Source organism: Amyelois transitella, chromosome 22 (assembly GCF_032362555.1).
Source record: "Amyelois transitella isolate CPQ chromosome 22, ilAmyTran1.1, whole genome shotgun sequence".
NCBI classification, from domain to species: domain Eukaryota; kingdom Metazoa; phylum Arthropoda; class Insecta; order Lepidoptera; family Pyralidae; genus Amyelois; species Amyelois transitella.
The window spans coordinates 6,299,340-6,316,494 of NC_083525.1; the positions used below are offsets into that span (position 1 = coordinate 6,299,340).

Below are 17,155 nucleotides of genomic sequence, written 5' to 3' on the forward strand. Positions count from 1 at the left end.
GTACTAAAGATGTGAAGTACTCATGTTTTGCCACAAAAAAGTCCGCGAGAGCATATATCTATCTCTTAAGGTTTACTTACAATAACCACTTTTATGTTCATTTTTTAAGATTTTTTTTTCATTATAAACATGAGTTATTTTGAAACCAATTTTCTTTAATTCAGTATTAATCCTTATCCAAATAAATATGTTTATTACTTTTGGCTTTTCATGTAGACTAAAATTGCCATTTACAGTATATAAATTAGACGAATAGGTTTTGAGATATAGTCGTTATAAGCAATTTGCAGCGAAACATTTAATACGGCGAACCAGCGTTCTTTCTAATACGCGTGACCGCGTCACCTTTTATTTATTAAAATCGGACCAGTAGTTTTGGAGATATATGCTAACATTGGTTTGCACAAACAAACACACAAACGCACAACCTCTCACCCTAAACGCATATATACGGTCTCCGTTCGGTCGCGGGTAATGATGTGGGCCAAGTCGTCGCTAAGTCGCATAATAATTAGCAGCTATAATTGATAAAGCCGAGGAGGATGTTTGCAAAAATAAATATGATGCCCAAAATAACTATTCCACGCGGACGAAGTCGCGGGCACAGCTAGTCAAAATATACTTATTCACGTGAAATACATACGTGCATAGATATGTTTTAGCTAGATATGTTCCGCTAGTTCATCTTTACATGCATTTTAATCACGTCTTTATCTCTTACTAGCTGTGCCTGTGATTTCGTCTGTGTGGAAAAGTTATTTTAGGCATCATTGAAGCCTTCAAAGATTAATAATTTTCCCAGTTTTTTTTTTCACATTTTCCATTATTTCTATGCTCCTAATAGTTGCACCGTGATGTTATATAGCCTTAAGCCTTCCTCGATAAATGGTCTATTCAACACAAAAATAATTTTTTAACTTGAATCAGTAGTTTCTGAGATTAGTGCGTTCAAACAAACAAACTCTTCAGCTTTGTAATATTAGTATAGATAGTGCTAGATAGAGCATAAAATACTGACCATTCAGTTATGTCTCAAGGATGGAACATGGATGGATGAAAAAAATGGATGAATGGTTTTCCAACCCTAAAAGTAGAATGACAAGTTTTTAGCCTTTTCCTTGACTGTCTTTTACAATAATTGAAGTGGTTTTTTTTTATTTATTTATTTTTTTGAACCTTTTTAGTGTGAGTAAATTTCAGTAGTTGATTATCTCTTTGTCTTTAATAGCTTTTTTAAGTATCTAAGCTTAATAGTAGGTACTACGCTGCTGACTGTTCTAGTCACTTAGGTAGGTATATACTCGTATAGATAAATGAGAATAATGCCTTCTCGAAGTGAAAAAATGCCTTTAGATACCAAATACAGATACACCATTATATCTACATACATACATACATATGGTCACGTCTATATCCCTTGCGGGGTAGACAGAGCCAACAGCCTTGAAAAGCCTGAATGGCCACGTTCAGCTATTTAGCTTAATGATATAATTGATATTCATATAGCGACAGGTTGCTAACCCATCGCCTAAAAAAGAATCCCAAGTTTGTAAGCCTATCCCTTAGTCGCCTTTTACGACATCCATGGAAAAGAGATGGAGTGGTCCTATTCTTTTTTGTATTGGTGCCAGGAACCACACGGCACAATCCGATTTGAAAAATTATTTATTAATTATAATTAATTATAGTAACCTGTCACTATTTGAATCTCAATTCTATCATTAAGCCCAACAGCTGAACGTGGCCTTCAGTTTTTCGAAACTGTTGGCTCTGTTTACCCAAGTCCACGTCCAAGTCTACGCAAGGGATAGAGACGTGACTATATGTATGTAATACGGACAAAATTCAATCCGCGTTTATTACCACAAAACACATGAGATATCTCGTAACAATTTCGTAAATTGTTAAACTTTGTTCAACTTACTTACTAAACACCAAAAAGCCACTCGCACTTATTCCGTTTATTATCAGATGTCACTGTCAAAAAAATTTATATCTCAAAGTCTGAAAGTGTAAGTAACGACATCAGTCAGTTTGGTTTTGAAATTTTAAAAGAGATCGTCGAACGAAACCAAAACGAATATTTCAACTTTTATTTAAAATTGTTTTTTACGTTCATACTTATATGCGTTAATAGTTGTATAATAAAAATAGAAGTGTTGAAAAGGTAACTTCAATTTGGATTCACCTGTAACATTTTATGTGAATTATATTTTCTCAAAGCACTTCTTACTGTTTATTCCCAGATGCCTTCATTGTATACGTTTTCGCGGAGTGATAGTGAGATCCTTCAGGAGCTGCTACGGGTATTCAGCTCTGGAAGAGGAACCGCTCGTGAGCAATGGACCCTGCAAGCTGAGGTATTGGTAGAACCAGTCGGGTGGGATGCGTTATGGAAACTGTCCAAAGATTTTTGCAAGAAGTTTGGTAAGTAATTATATACACATCTTTTGTTCGCTGCGGTTGGGACCAGCCTTTTCACACTGATTAGAACTTTCTTGACATTTGATTTTAATTGTTATATCCCATTATTTGATAGTGTTTGCAACTGCTTACAACATGGTCAAAATAAAAAATGTTAGTGTCAGCATGTCAAGCAGTAAAATTGATAAAATTCAATTAACAGTAGGTTTTCATTTGCTTGAATAACACTTTTCATACAATTCTGTCATAGGTTTTCCGAACCCCTCACCAATATAATAAACACCAGGGGAATATTTTTTTTTTTCAGAAGTGAGATTCCCCTGCATTGCCTGCGTAACCGTCACTTCGGTTGACTTTGAAGCTCTATCAGCCTGTGTTGAGGTCCTGAGTGTTCAGCACGAAGCAGTGTCCCTTCCAGAGACGGTTGAAGATGTTCCGCTTATTGAACTGTGGCCAACTACTAAACAGCGGGAGCAGTGTATAAATGCTGCTACAACAGCAGAGTTTATAGATCTGTTGAGGTTTGTAATTTCAATTTTTTCATTTTAAATTTAACTGACTTACCCACCTTTGTAAGGGATTTTATAGTTACAATCATAGGTAGACTTAGATCTACCAGAGATGATGTTGATAGAAAGAAGAGGTTGAATATTTAATTAACATTAACAGAATATGAATTATATATGGTTAACTATACTCAAAACTCAAACAAATCAACCTACACTCAAACCTATTTACTTTCAAACTACCTGCCCATCTACTACTGAATTTATTTCTGTGTCATGTTACAGGTTTTATTATGACGAAATATGGATGCCGTGGGATGACCAAGACGAAAAGGTGCTCCTTCCGAACACCATAGAGGACCGCATGAAGCTCTGGTCGGAGCTCCACAACGGCAGCATACCACACTGTGTAGCGAGATCAATAACCTTACTGAGGAGTAGTGCTATACATGCTCATGAGAAACTGAAGGAGCTGGACTCCTCACTGTGTGAGATGAATATTGCTGATGAAGATGGTAACTCAAATAGATCTATCAATTTCTACACTCCATTCTGTGATGTTTTCTCTATGTTGCACTCAAGCAGCCAATCACAGCGGAGTATCATTAACTCTGAATCAACTGCCCATTTAAAAAATATAATAATTTGTACTCAAGCTATATTGAGAAGTGTCAAATATGAAATTCTTATACCAAGCATTTTGGTAATTTTCAATGCACTAGTAATATAAGTGCTTAATCTTAGTGCTCTGTTAATGGTCTGTTTCAACTTTATCAGGAATTATAAACTTTAAGCAGAGAATCACTTGCTGGTCATCTTAACAACTTTAAAAAAATGAATCTTTTTTGTTTTAGATTCACTCTTACCTCCAAATTACATATCACTCTGTGCGGAAATGAATGCGCGGTTAGATGGAATCATGTCTAAGTGGACCCTTTATGAGAACCCACTTATCAGGGAACAATATCTAGCGAAAACCAGGAATAAATATCAGAAGAATAAAAGCAAAAGACATGTAAGTAATATCAGTATTTCTATTTAGAGTTTTTCATATGATTATTACTCATATGTTGATTCAGAGATGGAGAGATCTAGCCAAGAAAAAAGATGGTGCCATAGATAAAATATAATTAAAGCCTTTATATATATGAAGATAGAAATTTGACCCCTATGAGTAAATATTTCCCGGTCTCTATTTGATTCTTAATTCTATCATTAAGCCAAATAGCAAAACTTTTGAACTGTTGACTTTGCCTACTCTGCAAGGGACATAGACGTGATTATATATATGTATGTATGTTTGTATGATAAGTCGTTAGGTCAAAAAGATTTATTCAAAAAGCAAAAGATTAATTTCAAAATGTGTTTTTGAATAAAATTAAACTAACTATTATTTACAGGTAGTAGCACTCTGGCAAGGCGGCTCGCCATCAGAATACAAGCAGATCTCAAATTTCCTCCTGTCCCGTCTTACCAATGAACACACCCTGACCATGATGACGTCAGCTGATGATGCCCTCGCCCTGGAGCCAGAAGATGTTGTTGTGTGCAGCGACAACTATGAGATTCCCGAGATGCCGCTATCACAAGTGTCCATATGCAGTTTTAATGGTAAGAGGCATCAACTGTCAGATAGGGATGTTGCGCCACCTTGACCATTCAACCTATTCATATAAAATTTCTATACATTAATGTAGGAATCCTGATGCTTCACTCTCTTTATTTTTAGAAATTCCTGAGACGCCACTGTCGCAAGTTTCTATAAGCAGTTTTTATGGTAAAAGGTTACTGTTAAAATATTCCGTGTGGTTCTCGGCACTTGAAAATTGGACAACTCCATCTCTTTCCCATGAATGCCGTAAAAGACCAATAAGGGGAAAGGCATATCCATCATTTCTGCAGCGTTTACCCTCACAGCAATGGTAAACTACTTGATACTTATTTTGATAATATTGCAGGTTCAACCCTAAAGGCAACAGATATGAGATCATGCCTTCTAATGCTCAGCGAAGAATGCCGACTGCAAGACCTAACCCTTCACTGCTCGCAAGTAAATACTATAGTGGTCATGCGAAGTGGAAACTTACATATTAGCAAGTGTTCATTTTTGGATGATTCCGAAAGCTCTCAGGTTAGTTTCTATTAAAGTTAAATCTTTTTATAGCTTTTTTAAACACATCCTTGTTAGAATATAGAGAAATACTCGTGAACTCCTTAATTCTTCAAATAATCAATTTTCCAAATGTCAGCTGCCTAGTTTTCGAATGTGCGTTAATCGATTTTATAATTTATACCATAAATTTATATTGAAGGTAGTCAATTTACAATAATCTTTTTTTCGTATCAGAATCTTATTTTCAAGTCCCAAAGTTTTGCGAATTGTAGGTAAATACTAGTTGTACTTGTAATAGAAATAACTAGAATTGAACATATTTTCATTCTGTAATAGAGGCCGCACGCGCCTTCGTCCGATTCGAAACCCTATCAATCCCGCGGGAACTCCGGCATAAAAAGTAGCCTATATGTTATTCTGGGTCTTCAGCTACGTACATACCAAATTTCATCGTAATCGGTTTAGTAGTTTTTGCGTGAAAGAGTAACAAACATCCATACTGTCATCCTGACATACTCACAAACTTTCGCATTTATAATATTAGTAGGATCATCGAATTGTTTTTTTTTCCAGAGTGATTTTGCCCAGGGTATAGTGGCAATGGCCGGCGCCAAGATATCGATTGAAGATTGTACATTTGAAAACTTTTACTCTGGCATAGTGGTGCATAAAGGAGCCCAGGTCAGTGGCTCATCCATACTATGTAACATAATTATATATTCCCGATGACACCCTCACTATTCTGAAGAGGAGCCCGGAGTCCACTCTTGAGCATGGATCCTGGATTGGGTGAGTCAGGTTTTTACAAGTAGCGACTCCCATCTGAACTCCGCAACCTTTGTAAGGGGATCCTTAACCCTTGTATGTATTATGTTTTCCCTCACTGTAAGAGCATCGGTTAGTATTCAAACTAATGTACATAACTTTCGAATGTGCTTTGACCGGGCACCTAATCCATTCGCTCGTTGTATGTAATAATAATAATTATATAAAAAAGTAATGTATGAAAAGATTTTTTATTTTTAGTTCATCTTATTTTTATTACCGCGAAAGAATTAATAAAGGACTGAATTTTATTTAAAAAAGTAGACAGTGTTACCCTGAATATTCAAAATAGCCTACTTTCTTCCACTCTCAAAAGTCTATATAAAATGTTTGATGATTGATTTTTATATTCAGGTGGAGTTAAGGAACTGCATAATAAAACGGTGTGGCGTTGGTGTCCAAATGTACTCCGGTTCTCGAGTCACACTGAACGGCACTAACATATCGGGATGTTCGGAGCAGAGCATTAGATGCGAAGTGGACAGAGAGCATAGTGGGAAACGTGGAGAGTGAGTACCTAGTTGTACATTATTTGCCTTAGAACGAAATAAAGAAAGTAATATGTTAAACTATATAGGTGTAATCGGATTGTGGCAAGTGGTAGTGATGTGGTTTTGCTATACACTATCATGAACATACATACTTTATTATAACGTCTATATCCCTTGCGGGGTAGACAGAGCCAACAGTCAGTTGAAAAGATCAAAAGGCCATGTTTAGCTGTACGGCTTTATATTTACATAATGATATTAAGATTCAAATGGTTACAGATTGCTAGCTTATCGCATACAAGAATTCCAATTTATAGGGGAGGGATAGGCCACTATCCCTTAGTCGCCTTTCACGACATCCATGGGAAAGAGATGGAGTGGTCCTATTCTTTAGTGCCGGAAACCAAACGGCATATTATCATGAAGCCTGAACTATTATCCACAGACTTATCATATAGCCTTAACCATTGTTATCATGTTTTCCTTCTGATGTCAGTCCCATTAACATCGTCATCTCTCTGAAGAGAAGCCTGAGGTGCACCTATGTCTATGATCTTGGATTGGGCTTTTACATGAAGCAACTCCCATCTGACCTCCATAACGTTTACAGTGTAACCTAACCCATATTAGATCATGGTGATACAACCGTGCCGTGTGGTTCCCGGTACCAATATAAAAAAGAATAGGACCTCTCTATATCTTTCCCATGGATATCGTAAAAGGCGATTAAGGGATAGGCATATACACTTGGGATTCTTCTTATAGGCGATGGGCTAGCTACCTGTCAGTATTTGAATCTCAATTCTATCATTAAGGCTAACAGCTGAATGTGGCCTGTCAGTCTTTCAAAACTGCTGGCTCTGTCTACCTCCAAGGGATATAGACGTGATTATATGAATGGATGGATGATACAACCGTATGCCTGAATGGGCAAATCATTTTAACCTTTCTGAAAATAAAGCAATTAAATTAATAGATTGAAACAACTTAAAAATATTGAAGACGAGGAATAAGCATAAGTTAATGAGCATTGTTTATTTTTTATTTTAGGATGGATGGACTACAAGTGATGGGCAACTGCGTCATTGGATCCGGTAATATGAAAAAGGAGATTCTCATAGTTCAACAAGACGAAATTTAGCGAACACAATATATTCGGGTAGTTAGTATTACTAGTTAGTTTTGTATCCAAAGTAAATGCAAGTGTTTTTTTTTATGGAATTTGAGCAGTATAAACTTAATTCCTGTTCGATCCGCGAAGGTTATGTTAGGATGGTTTTGGTGATTATATATAAAGATTTGTTGCCAACAATAAAGCATAAAAAATAATGTTATAAAATTAAGACTTTAAATTGTTATTTCTTAATTATTTATTTAATTTTATCGCTATTTGAATTTCAATTCTATCATTAAGCTATTCAGTTTTGCGTGACTTTTCAGTCTTGTCGAAATCTTTGGCTCTTGTCTTCCCCGTAAGGGATAAAGACGTGATTATACTTATGTATCTCCAATGGCAACACGCCGCCAATTTTCTTTCTTGCTCGTTTGAAACATTCCGCAGCCAAAACGGTGTTGTCATTTATTATCTATATATTTTTTTTTTAAATTTAATATCTTTATTCAATTTGTGAGTGTTTTTGTTTTTTTTTTTTATTATTAGATATTTAAGTAGTTCTATTCCCTTTTTGGATCGGACAGGTTTTCTTTTACATATTCTATAGTATGCAGTATAAGCGTCTGTGGCTCAGTTGTCGTCCCCGCGTCATATAATTCTGAGTTTAAATGTCGTGAGATAAAAACGGATCGATGATTTTATTATGATTGGCCTGGTGCATATATGTATTAATATTAATTATAAAATATAATTGAATAAGTACTCAAGGGAACTGGTAAATTATAAGTGACTTAGGGCGTAGTTCAATATAATTATGCGATTTATAATTATTTAAATGAAATAAACCAAATAATATGAGTCTCATATTCTCATTTTGGACGTCCATATATACATTGGCTAGGTCTTCCCTTAATATGGGTTTAAATAAATTGCGGTCTGGATATTAGGGTTATTAAAATTATTAAATACTATGACACGCACCGCTATTATAGTAGGTACGTAATTATTGCAAAAGTACCTATGATATTAACAAAAATTCTATTTAAGTATGTGAAATCGGCGTTTTTATGAACTACCGTTTTTTACAAGTAAATGCAGTAGTGGGGCGTGTCGTTTTAGCGTAGACGAGTTCTTCCATGTTTCATATTTGTTACAAGATGCATGTATTTCTAACACGTTGTATTTTTAATAAAAAATAGTATTATGAAATTAATGGTACCTATCCATCACAAAGCATCACTAAATGTCAGCTTTAAATAGTTATGTTTAAAGGTATAAGTGCCTTTTTTGTTGTTTTATCATAAGCTTTAAGATTCAAAACTAATGTGGCAATAATTACTTTTATATATTTTAATAAATTTGAAAAAAGAAGCTATTACTTTTATTTTTGAATTATTCCCCAATAAGTAAATTAGAATAGAAATCAACTAATTAATTAGAATGCTATTACATCAAAAGAAAAGTGACTTATGACGAAATAAAATTATTCTCCTGACGATAAACCTGGCTTCAACCTCATCTTTTTGGAGAGGAGCAAAGGGTGCCCGTATTGACCTGATCCTGCTAAAGTTGTAGGTATCTAACGTAACAACAAAATCGGTACAAAAGTTTTCGAAACCTATGAACAAAATTCCAACAAAAGGCGGGAAGATTTTTTCGAACAGTATATATATAGATTTAATCTATGAACAAGCCGAATTTACGCGCTAACTACTATGAGATCTTACTGATAATACGAAGACAAGATAAAAATTTTATTTTAATTTTAATATTGTTTATCAATAGGCTTTGTTTTTGTCATTGGGTTCAAAGTACGAATACGCAGCCGAGGTTCAAAGTACAATTTTAGTGTATGAGATCAAAGTACTTACATAAATACATATCAAGGATTTTGATATAAACGATAGCCATACCTACATAAAGTTGTAACTGACTGAAAGATATATCCCTGCATTTGAAAGATATTGTTAAAATGTGTTTTAGAATTTGTATTCGTATTATATTGCTCAGACTTGAATGGATTCTCTCAGATGCGTTTAGCTTGGTTAAACTTGAAAACTGATAAAGCTAAAATTTTTTTTCGCAATCCTCTGGAGGAGTAGTGCTAGGAGAAAACTAGGGTATTAATATTTCCCCAAGTTCAGATACTGCATCTGAAAATAAACGATGATAGAAAGATTTTATTTTCAAGTCAATTATACGATTTAAGAACTCAAGGATAAACGCAGTCAATGCCCTTTCGTCTTGCACAAATTTCTTCCTCCTGACGTAAGTCCCAATTACATCCTCACCTCCCTGGAGAGAGGAGCATGGAGTGCGCCTCTTTGACTATGATCCGGAATTGGGTGAACCAAGTTTTTACTTCCTCCCATCCGACCTCCGCAACTTTTGCAGGGGAACCTAACCAAAGAGTCATTGGTACATGGTCGAGGTGGATTTGAACCTGTGCCTCCACACGCAATGTATCAAACTTTTTTTAAATCGGGCACCTTATCCATTCGACCACCGACGCGACGCTCTCACCTAGTGCAATAGTGAATCCTTATGCAATAGAGTGATTTTCGCCCTAGCCGGGATTCGAACCACTCAAAGGCAAGCACAATGCTGTTGCGTCACCGAGGCCAGTTTATAGTTGCCAAGTGCGTCCACATAGTAGTCACTACGCAATACCTCTTAAATTTTTCTAAACATAATCGTACAGATAATTACGACAGATAAATAAATAAAGGTAACCCATATGCTATTATCTTATCATTAACGAAACATATTCCACGGCGGGCAGTCGCGTCTCTCGTGATAAATTTTAAAATTTTCCTTTAAGGTATTAGAAATATAAGAGTACCTACAAATATGGTGGATAGTGATATTGTTGAAGCGTCCAAAGCGGAGGACTATCATGTGGGACATTTATTTTTGGCGGTTATGAAGAAGAATCCGGATGGACTCAATCAGGTACCTACTTGAATTAGTAAAGGCGGGAAGGTTTTTTTCTGCTCTTCGATTATACTATGAAGTATTTATTGGAAATAAATTGGAAAAAATCAGTTATATTAATACCAGTGAAATAAGTTAGCCAGGACACCCAAGGACCGAAGTTTGATCACAAAATCATTATTAAATAATACAATCACAGTCAAGGTAAGCTGGACAATGATCTTTGGATCGACCTTGGTCTTCAATGTTTATTTATTCAAATAGTATTTTTGCGATCGTGTCATAATACAAGTTGTTTATGAATATTACGAATCGTTTTTTTTTCCCTTTGTGACTTTAGTTTTGCTATTAGGATGAATCTGGGATGGCACAACTAGTTGTGCATATCTGTTGGTCCACGAGGAAAACGCGGTATCTACCAAATACTTACACAGTGGGGCAATCTTAGTCGTTGTGTGTTAGATATTTGTACCTTTTATTTACACCTATATTGTTCCTATGTATATATATGTATGTTGGTATGTATAAGGGGAAATATTGTCATTTTTAATTATTATATGTCCAATTAATTTTCAGATAGACGCCGCCACAGGAGAGAAAGAGACAAACGCATCAGTACTCAGTAGGTCTGTTCGCTTGGCCAAATGCCTGCGAAGACTGGGCCTACAGCCTGGAGACGTCTTGGCTTTGGGCGGTCCCAATCATATCAATTTACACATTCCTTACTATGCGGCAATGCTTAACGGATTACCGCTGGTTGGGGCCGATCACACTTATAAATATGGTAGGTTGGATTTCAGCCAAATCTTCCTAGCTTATAAGTCCAGTCAAGTTTTTCTATTATTTGAAATCTAAGAGTTTAGTTTAAAATAGACATAATAACATTGTGTTGTCTACAGATGAAGTTCACGCACTTTTCAAACAGACTGAACCAAAAATAGCGTTTTGTCAATATGAGAAGTCTGAAATTTTTGAGAGAGCCGCGAAAACTTTAAACTTAGACACAAAAATAGTAACTTTTGATAAAGGCAATTGCACAATGGAGAAATTCATGGATTCTTACGATGAAGATGGCTCTTTGGAAGGGTTTGAGTAAGTTTTGATTCTACCAATTACAACTTTTATTGAAAGATAAAGACGCCAAAAAATCTATATGGCGGATGTATTTATGAGCAAGAGTTGAAAAAAAAACTCGCATCACGCATAAACTAAGTATTTCTCCAAATTGAGTGCTATTATCATGTGTGAGGTTAAGTGCAACTTAAAAACAATATTCTCTCCACATCAATTGTTATATTATTATTTTATTATACTCACATAGATTTCGACTTACGCGGCCAAACATTGACAATAGAAACGATGGAAAGACGTCTGCATTAAAACCTCTGTTTATTAACAATAGATTTTTTTCTAGGATACCATTTTAAATTTTCAGACCTGCCAGTTTCGACCTGGACAAAATATATTTGTGGCTGATAGGCACGGGCGGCACCACGGGGCGGTCCAAGATAGCAGCCTTCAAACATAGACCCTGGGTGGAGAAGGCCGTGCAGTACTTGCAAATGGTCAGACTGCTTCAGGCGAAGCTTCAAAAACCAGAAAGGTATATATCTACTGTGATCTGTAATATATAATTTAATGACTGTGATATTCATCTGATTATTTGAAGGAAAATTTTTAGAGAAATCAACTTAATTAAGTAAGTACTTAACAAATCAGAGCCTTAATGTTCGAATGGATGAAAAATTTGACAAGAATCGAAATAACTATTCAAAATATTCGACTTCCTATACTAATGAAAACATAACTAATACATACAAAATCACGTCCAAATCCCTTGAAAGGTAGACAGAGGCAACAATATCGAAAAAACTGCAAGATCATGTTTATCTGTTTGGCATAATTATGTTATTAAGATTCCAACAGTGACAGGTTGCCAGGCCATAACCTTAAAGAAGAATTATCTTATTAGAAGAACTATTTAAATCTCAATTCTATCATTAAGCCAAACAGCTGAAGCCACGTTGGCTCTGTCTACCCCGCAAGGGATATAAACGTGATTATGTGTATGTATGTATGTAGAAAAAAAAAATTAAACTTAAACTAAAGAGAAATTCAGTTCAAGGAAGTCTAAGTTTAAGTGTCTTGTTCCAGTGACAACCAAAATAAAACCTGGGCAGATAACACGGCATTAAATCTATCCCCGATTCACTGGATATCCGGCTTCTTCAACCCGATCGCCATGGCTATGTCTGGAAATTGCAAAATACAGACATCAGCCGAACAAACTGCCGAGCATGTCATTGATATCATTAATACGTATAAGGTATATACTATTTTAACTGACTTATTAATTGGACGAAGTGAGGGAAGTACGCAGGGATCGGGGCAAGTTGAAAAATCTCTGCCTACTCCTCTGGAAAAGAGGCGGGATTTTATGTATGTATAAAGTACCGTATGACTCTTGTCACTATAAAATAGGACCATTCCATCTCTTTCGCGTGGGTTTCGTAAAAGGCGACTAAGGGAATAGGAGTGCATTCACCTAGTGCGTACTTCCATGTTGGTGTTAGCAAAAAAACAGTGAGTGCCAGTTGCTTCTCTCCTAATGCAGATTGTAAAAGTCAGACAAGGGAAACGCTTAAATAAACTTGGAATTCAAGGCAACCTGTCACTATTTGTGTTTTTCAACTTCGTCATCATTAAGCCATACAGCTGAACTTGTTTGAGTTTTAGTTTTAGTCGTTTTAAGAATATTGGCTTTGTTTACACCGTAAGAAATAAATGCGTGATCGTATGTACATATGTATTAATTTATCTACCAGCTTTTATTCTCTCTCAATGTCAAAAGAAAATCTCATTTATTTCCATTCCTGGACGAATCCTCTCCTTAGTTCGCCCCTAGATCACATTAGGAACATGCATGCCAAATTTAAGTCCCAAAATCATATTTTCAGCCCACAAATATGCTGATGGGACCATCTCTGATGACGTCCATACTCAACCACGAGAAGCAGTGTGACTTCAGTTGCTGCAATATAATTACTTTGACCGGGGGACAGGTTTATAAGGATATACTGGTTAGGTTGAAGGTAAGGAATATAAAATTTTACGCAAACTAGACTGATTTATTTATCTTTATTTAGGCAACAAACAGTCGTTTACAAATAGAAATTTACATAAACTATGAGTACAATTAAAAGTTTATTTAGTAGGAGTTTCGTTTTGTTATCATAACATATTATTACTTAAACATACGTATCGATTAAAATCACGAAGGTGATCTGACGTAAATTAAGCACTTACAGAAAAAAACCATAAATACCTAAGTATTTCTCAAATGGGTTACTTCTTAATGACTTGGCTCTTGGCTCTGTCTGTCCCGCAAAGGATACAGACGAGATTGTCTATATGTGTGTATGGGACACTTCTCAAAGTAAGCACTTTCTAGGAAATACTAAATGTACCAATAGTATCAAGTTGATAAAATATTGTCATAGGTTAGGTATATATAATCTGTCTCATAAGCAGTCCCTTATCCATATTTGTCCCTATATCTTTTTTTAACATAACAACATTCCCTTATCATTCTTTTAATTAATTATTAAAATGCATTTTATAACAGGCATAGATATTACCACATCCGAGTCTTATCTGATAAAGACAGTTATTGGCAATTTCCTACGGATTACACAACGATAGAGTAAGCTGATGGTAGATAAGTTTAAATTCGTATCACTATGGTATTTTACTATGAATCATTAGGACCATTACAGTCAGGTACCTACTATGCTCAATGTCAATTTCTGCCCCACAACACAAGTGATATAGATGATTATATGTATGTACGTATGTTGTTTTTATGAAATACTAGGTACCCTTCCATCCGTGTCATTTCATATCGTTTATTATTTAGTTATCAATATAATTAAGAAACCATCTTTTAGCTAACTAGCTAAGCGCGTGGCATTTTTGCGTGACATTTCTTTTAGAGACTGTCAGCTCTGCCTATCCTGTACCTAAGGGATAAAAACATGTTGAGACACGACACAAAGTTCAGTGGTAAAAAAGTTGTCACTACGAGAGAGGCGGTCCTATAGAGAATTAAGAATTTTATATAACCAAACTCTTTTTTTTTTTACAGAAACGTGTGAGAGAAGACACATTAATTTTCGTGGCTTACGGGCAAACAGAAACTTTGGGACCCTGTTTGAGTCCACTCCCATTCGGACCTCTAGGCAACTGCGGGAAACCTATGTCAAATATGCAGATAAGGGTACGTCCTTTTTTTAATATCTATTTGAAAAGAGATCATTAGGTGAACTAAATAAATATTTACGGGAGAGTACAGAGTACGGAGGAGAGTAATAAATAAATAGGTAGGTATATATGCGAAAAATTACACAGATTGAGTTAGTCTCGAAGTAAGTTCGAGACTTATGTTACGTGATACTAACTCAACTATACCTAGTATATTTTATAATAAATACTTATATTATTATCATTTCTTCGGTGTCTTTAGGTTTGGTTCTTTTGCACTGACGCTTTGGAAGCGGGACTGAAATTCATTTTAAGAAATTTATTTGATGACAGCCAATGTTAAGACAATGACAAAATTAATTTTAAAAAGTTATGTTTTTTTTTAATTGATTATTTTGTATAGTACAGGATTACACAGCGTGTGAAACTAATAAATAAAAAACTACATGAGTCAGTTCACAATTTTATGTTTACAGTTAGTAGACCCAGAAACAGGGAAGGATATAACGGAACCGAATACTCCAGGCGAGCTGTGGACTAAGGGACCGTGTTTTACAGTAAGTATATATATAATGTTTATAAAATTAATTATATTTTACTTATTAAAAAGGATCTTCTTTAGTCCCGCCTGGTTATACTCTACCTCTTTAGAGAATAGTGATTATTTTAGGCATAACTGGAGTGGATACTCAGGTTTTTACATTATCCGACTCCCGTCTGACCTTGTGACCTTTTCAGAGAAACCAACGTTGGATATCATCATGTTATCCATCCGTGAAAGCATCGGTTAGCAGTTTCCCTTTAAAACAAAACTCAAAAAAGTATTGAGAGAGGTATAGGGCTGAGGTAGAATTTGAATATATGAATATGTTATAATTGATTATACACATCGCATTAGGTTAAGTCTGTAATGGTAGATGTAAGAAAGTAAATAAATAAATAAAAATAACTGAGTCGAACTTACTTCGAGGCAAACTCAATCAGGCTAATATGTCCCCGTCCCGTTTATTATTTATTTATATAACAACTATATTTGCTTCCAGGAGTACTACAACTCCCCAGAGGAGACTGCGCAGGCGTTTACAGAAGACGGCTGGTACAAGACCGGGGACATATTGTTTAGAGACGACAATAACTTTTATTTCTTTGTCGAGAGGCTCAAGATGCTCATCAAATATAGGAATCAACACGTATGTTCACTTTTTAACCATTTTAGCTATCAATGCTCTAATTGGTTCTGACTGGGGATAATGACGCTTTTCTAAATATCTACATTAGTTTGAGTGCTAACCGTTAAATGTTACAGCGAAGGAAAACATCTTAAAGAATCGGTGAGAAAATCTGCACGTCAGGCGACTGAATGTGAAATCATTATCCAATAATTATGGGCTCCCCTGAAAAGAATACGGTTAAAGAAATTTATTCTCATAAAAGAATCTACAAAAAATTCACTTACAATGAGAACTTCAAATATTTACATTTAGGTAGAGGAATGCGGAGGTCTGACGTATTCGCTTCGTAAGAATCTGACTTACCCAATCACGGATCGTAACCATAGGCGCACCCTTGTCTCCTATTTAGAGTGGTGAGCACGAAACCGGAATTAACGCCTGGAGAACAATGCCCGTAGAAGCAACTAACTAACTTAAGGGAAACTTCTTGTCTTATCAGCTTTCTGCTTACACATTTTTGTCATAATCGTAGGTGCTACCAGTAGAACTGGAAGAAGTGATCCGCTCGCACCCAGACGTGTTCGACGTGGGCGTAACCAGCATCCCCTCGGAGCAAGACGGGGAGCATCCCGTGGCTTGCGTGGTGACCCGCCCCGGCAGCCACGTCACTGCTCAGCAAATACATACTCTAGTCGCTGGTAAGTGCGTCTTTTTCAGATTGAACGCTTTCTGTAGCGTAAAAGAGACGGGACGTTCACTAATGGATGGTATAATTGCAGACAAGCTGTCGGAGAGCAAGCAGCTGCGCGGCGGCGTGGTGTTCCTGCGGGAGCTGCCGCTCACCTCCACCGGCAAGCTGGCGCGCGCCGCGCTGCGCAAGCTCGTGCTCGATTGTGAGAGATTATGAATGGCAAATCATTATTAAATAAAGTGAACAGTATTGATGATGAGATTTGAAATCATTTCTTGAAGGTATTATGTAATTTTAATCAATAATGTAAATTCCTTATTTTGTAAATAAATATATTTTTATACAAACATTTTATTTCAGTTACTTCGTGTAAATGATACGGGAAGTGGATTGATATTTTTTCCGATTGAATTTGTTTTAAAATTTGTGATAAAATAGTGTGACAGCTTGGATTCATTTATTACATAATTCAACTTGCTAACTCATGGTTAAACTAACCAAACATTGCAAAGTCGGCTGTATCCCATTCGACTTCGCTAAATGATGTTCCGTCAAGATGTTGAACGTTACATTCAACGACATAACCAGTTGTTCTTAGTCATTCAATCAAATAGCTGATTCAACT

The 17,155-nt window shown here is 35.8% G+C and overlaps 2 protein-coding genes across 2 annotated transcripts; both read left to right on the top strand.

The window, feature by feature from the left end:
- The first annotated feature begins 2,028 nt into the window (after positions 1-2,028).
- On the top strand, positions 2,029-8,798 carry LOC106129886 (protein nessun dorma). Its single transcript, XM_060950810.1, has 10 exons — positions 2,029-2,167; positions 2,247-2,427; positions 2,732-2,945; positions 3,216-3,445; positions 3,785-3,945; positions 4,331-4,541; positions 4,889-5,061; positions 5,617-5,724; positions 6,223-6,377; positions 7,410-8,798. Exons 2-10 carry the CDS (start codon positions 2,247-2,249, stop codon positions 7,498-7,500), a joined length of 1,524 nt encoding a protein of 507 aa, XP_060806793.1. The 5' UTR covers positions 2,029-2,167; the 3' UTR covers positions 7,501-8,798.
- Positions 8,799-10,217: 1,419 nt separating this feature from the next.
- On the top strand, positions 10,218-16,877 carry LOC106129905 (luciferin 4-monooxygenase). The gene is made up of 11 exons (XM_013328602.2): positions 10,218-10,425; positions 10,984-11,191; positions 11,307-11,499; positions 11,843-12,010; positions 12,562-12,733; positions 13,365-13,499; positions 14,552-14,683; positions 15,144-15,224; positions 15,711-15,857; positions 16,372-16,537; positions 16,619-16,877. The coding sequence occupies exons 1-11, from the start codon at positions 10,324-10,326 to the stop codon at positions 16,744-16,746; spliced, it is 1,632 nt and encodes a 543-aa protein (XP_013184056.2). The 5' UTR covers positions 10,218-10,323; the 3' UTR covers positions 16,747-16,877.
- Positions 16,878-17,155: the final 278 nt, after the last annotated feature.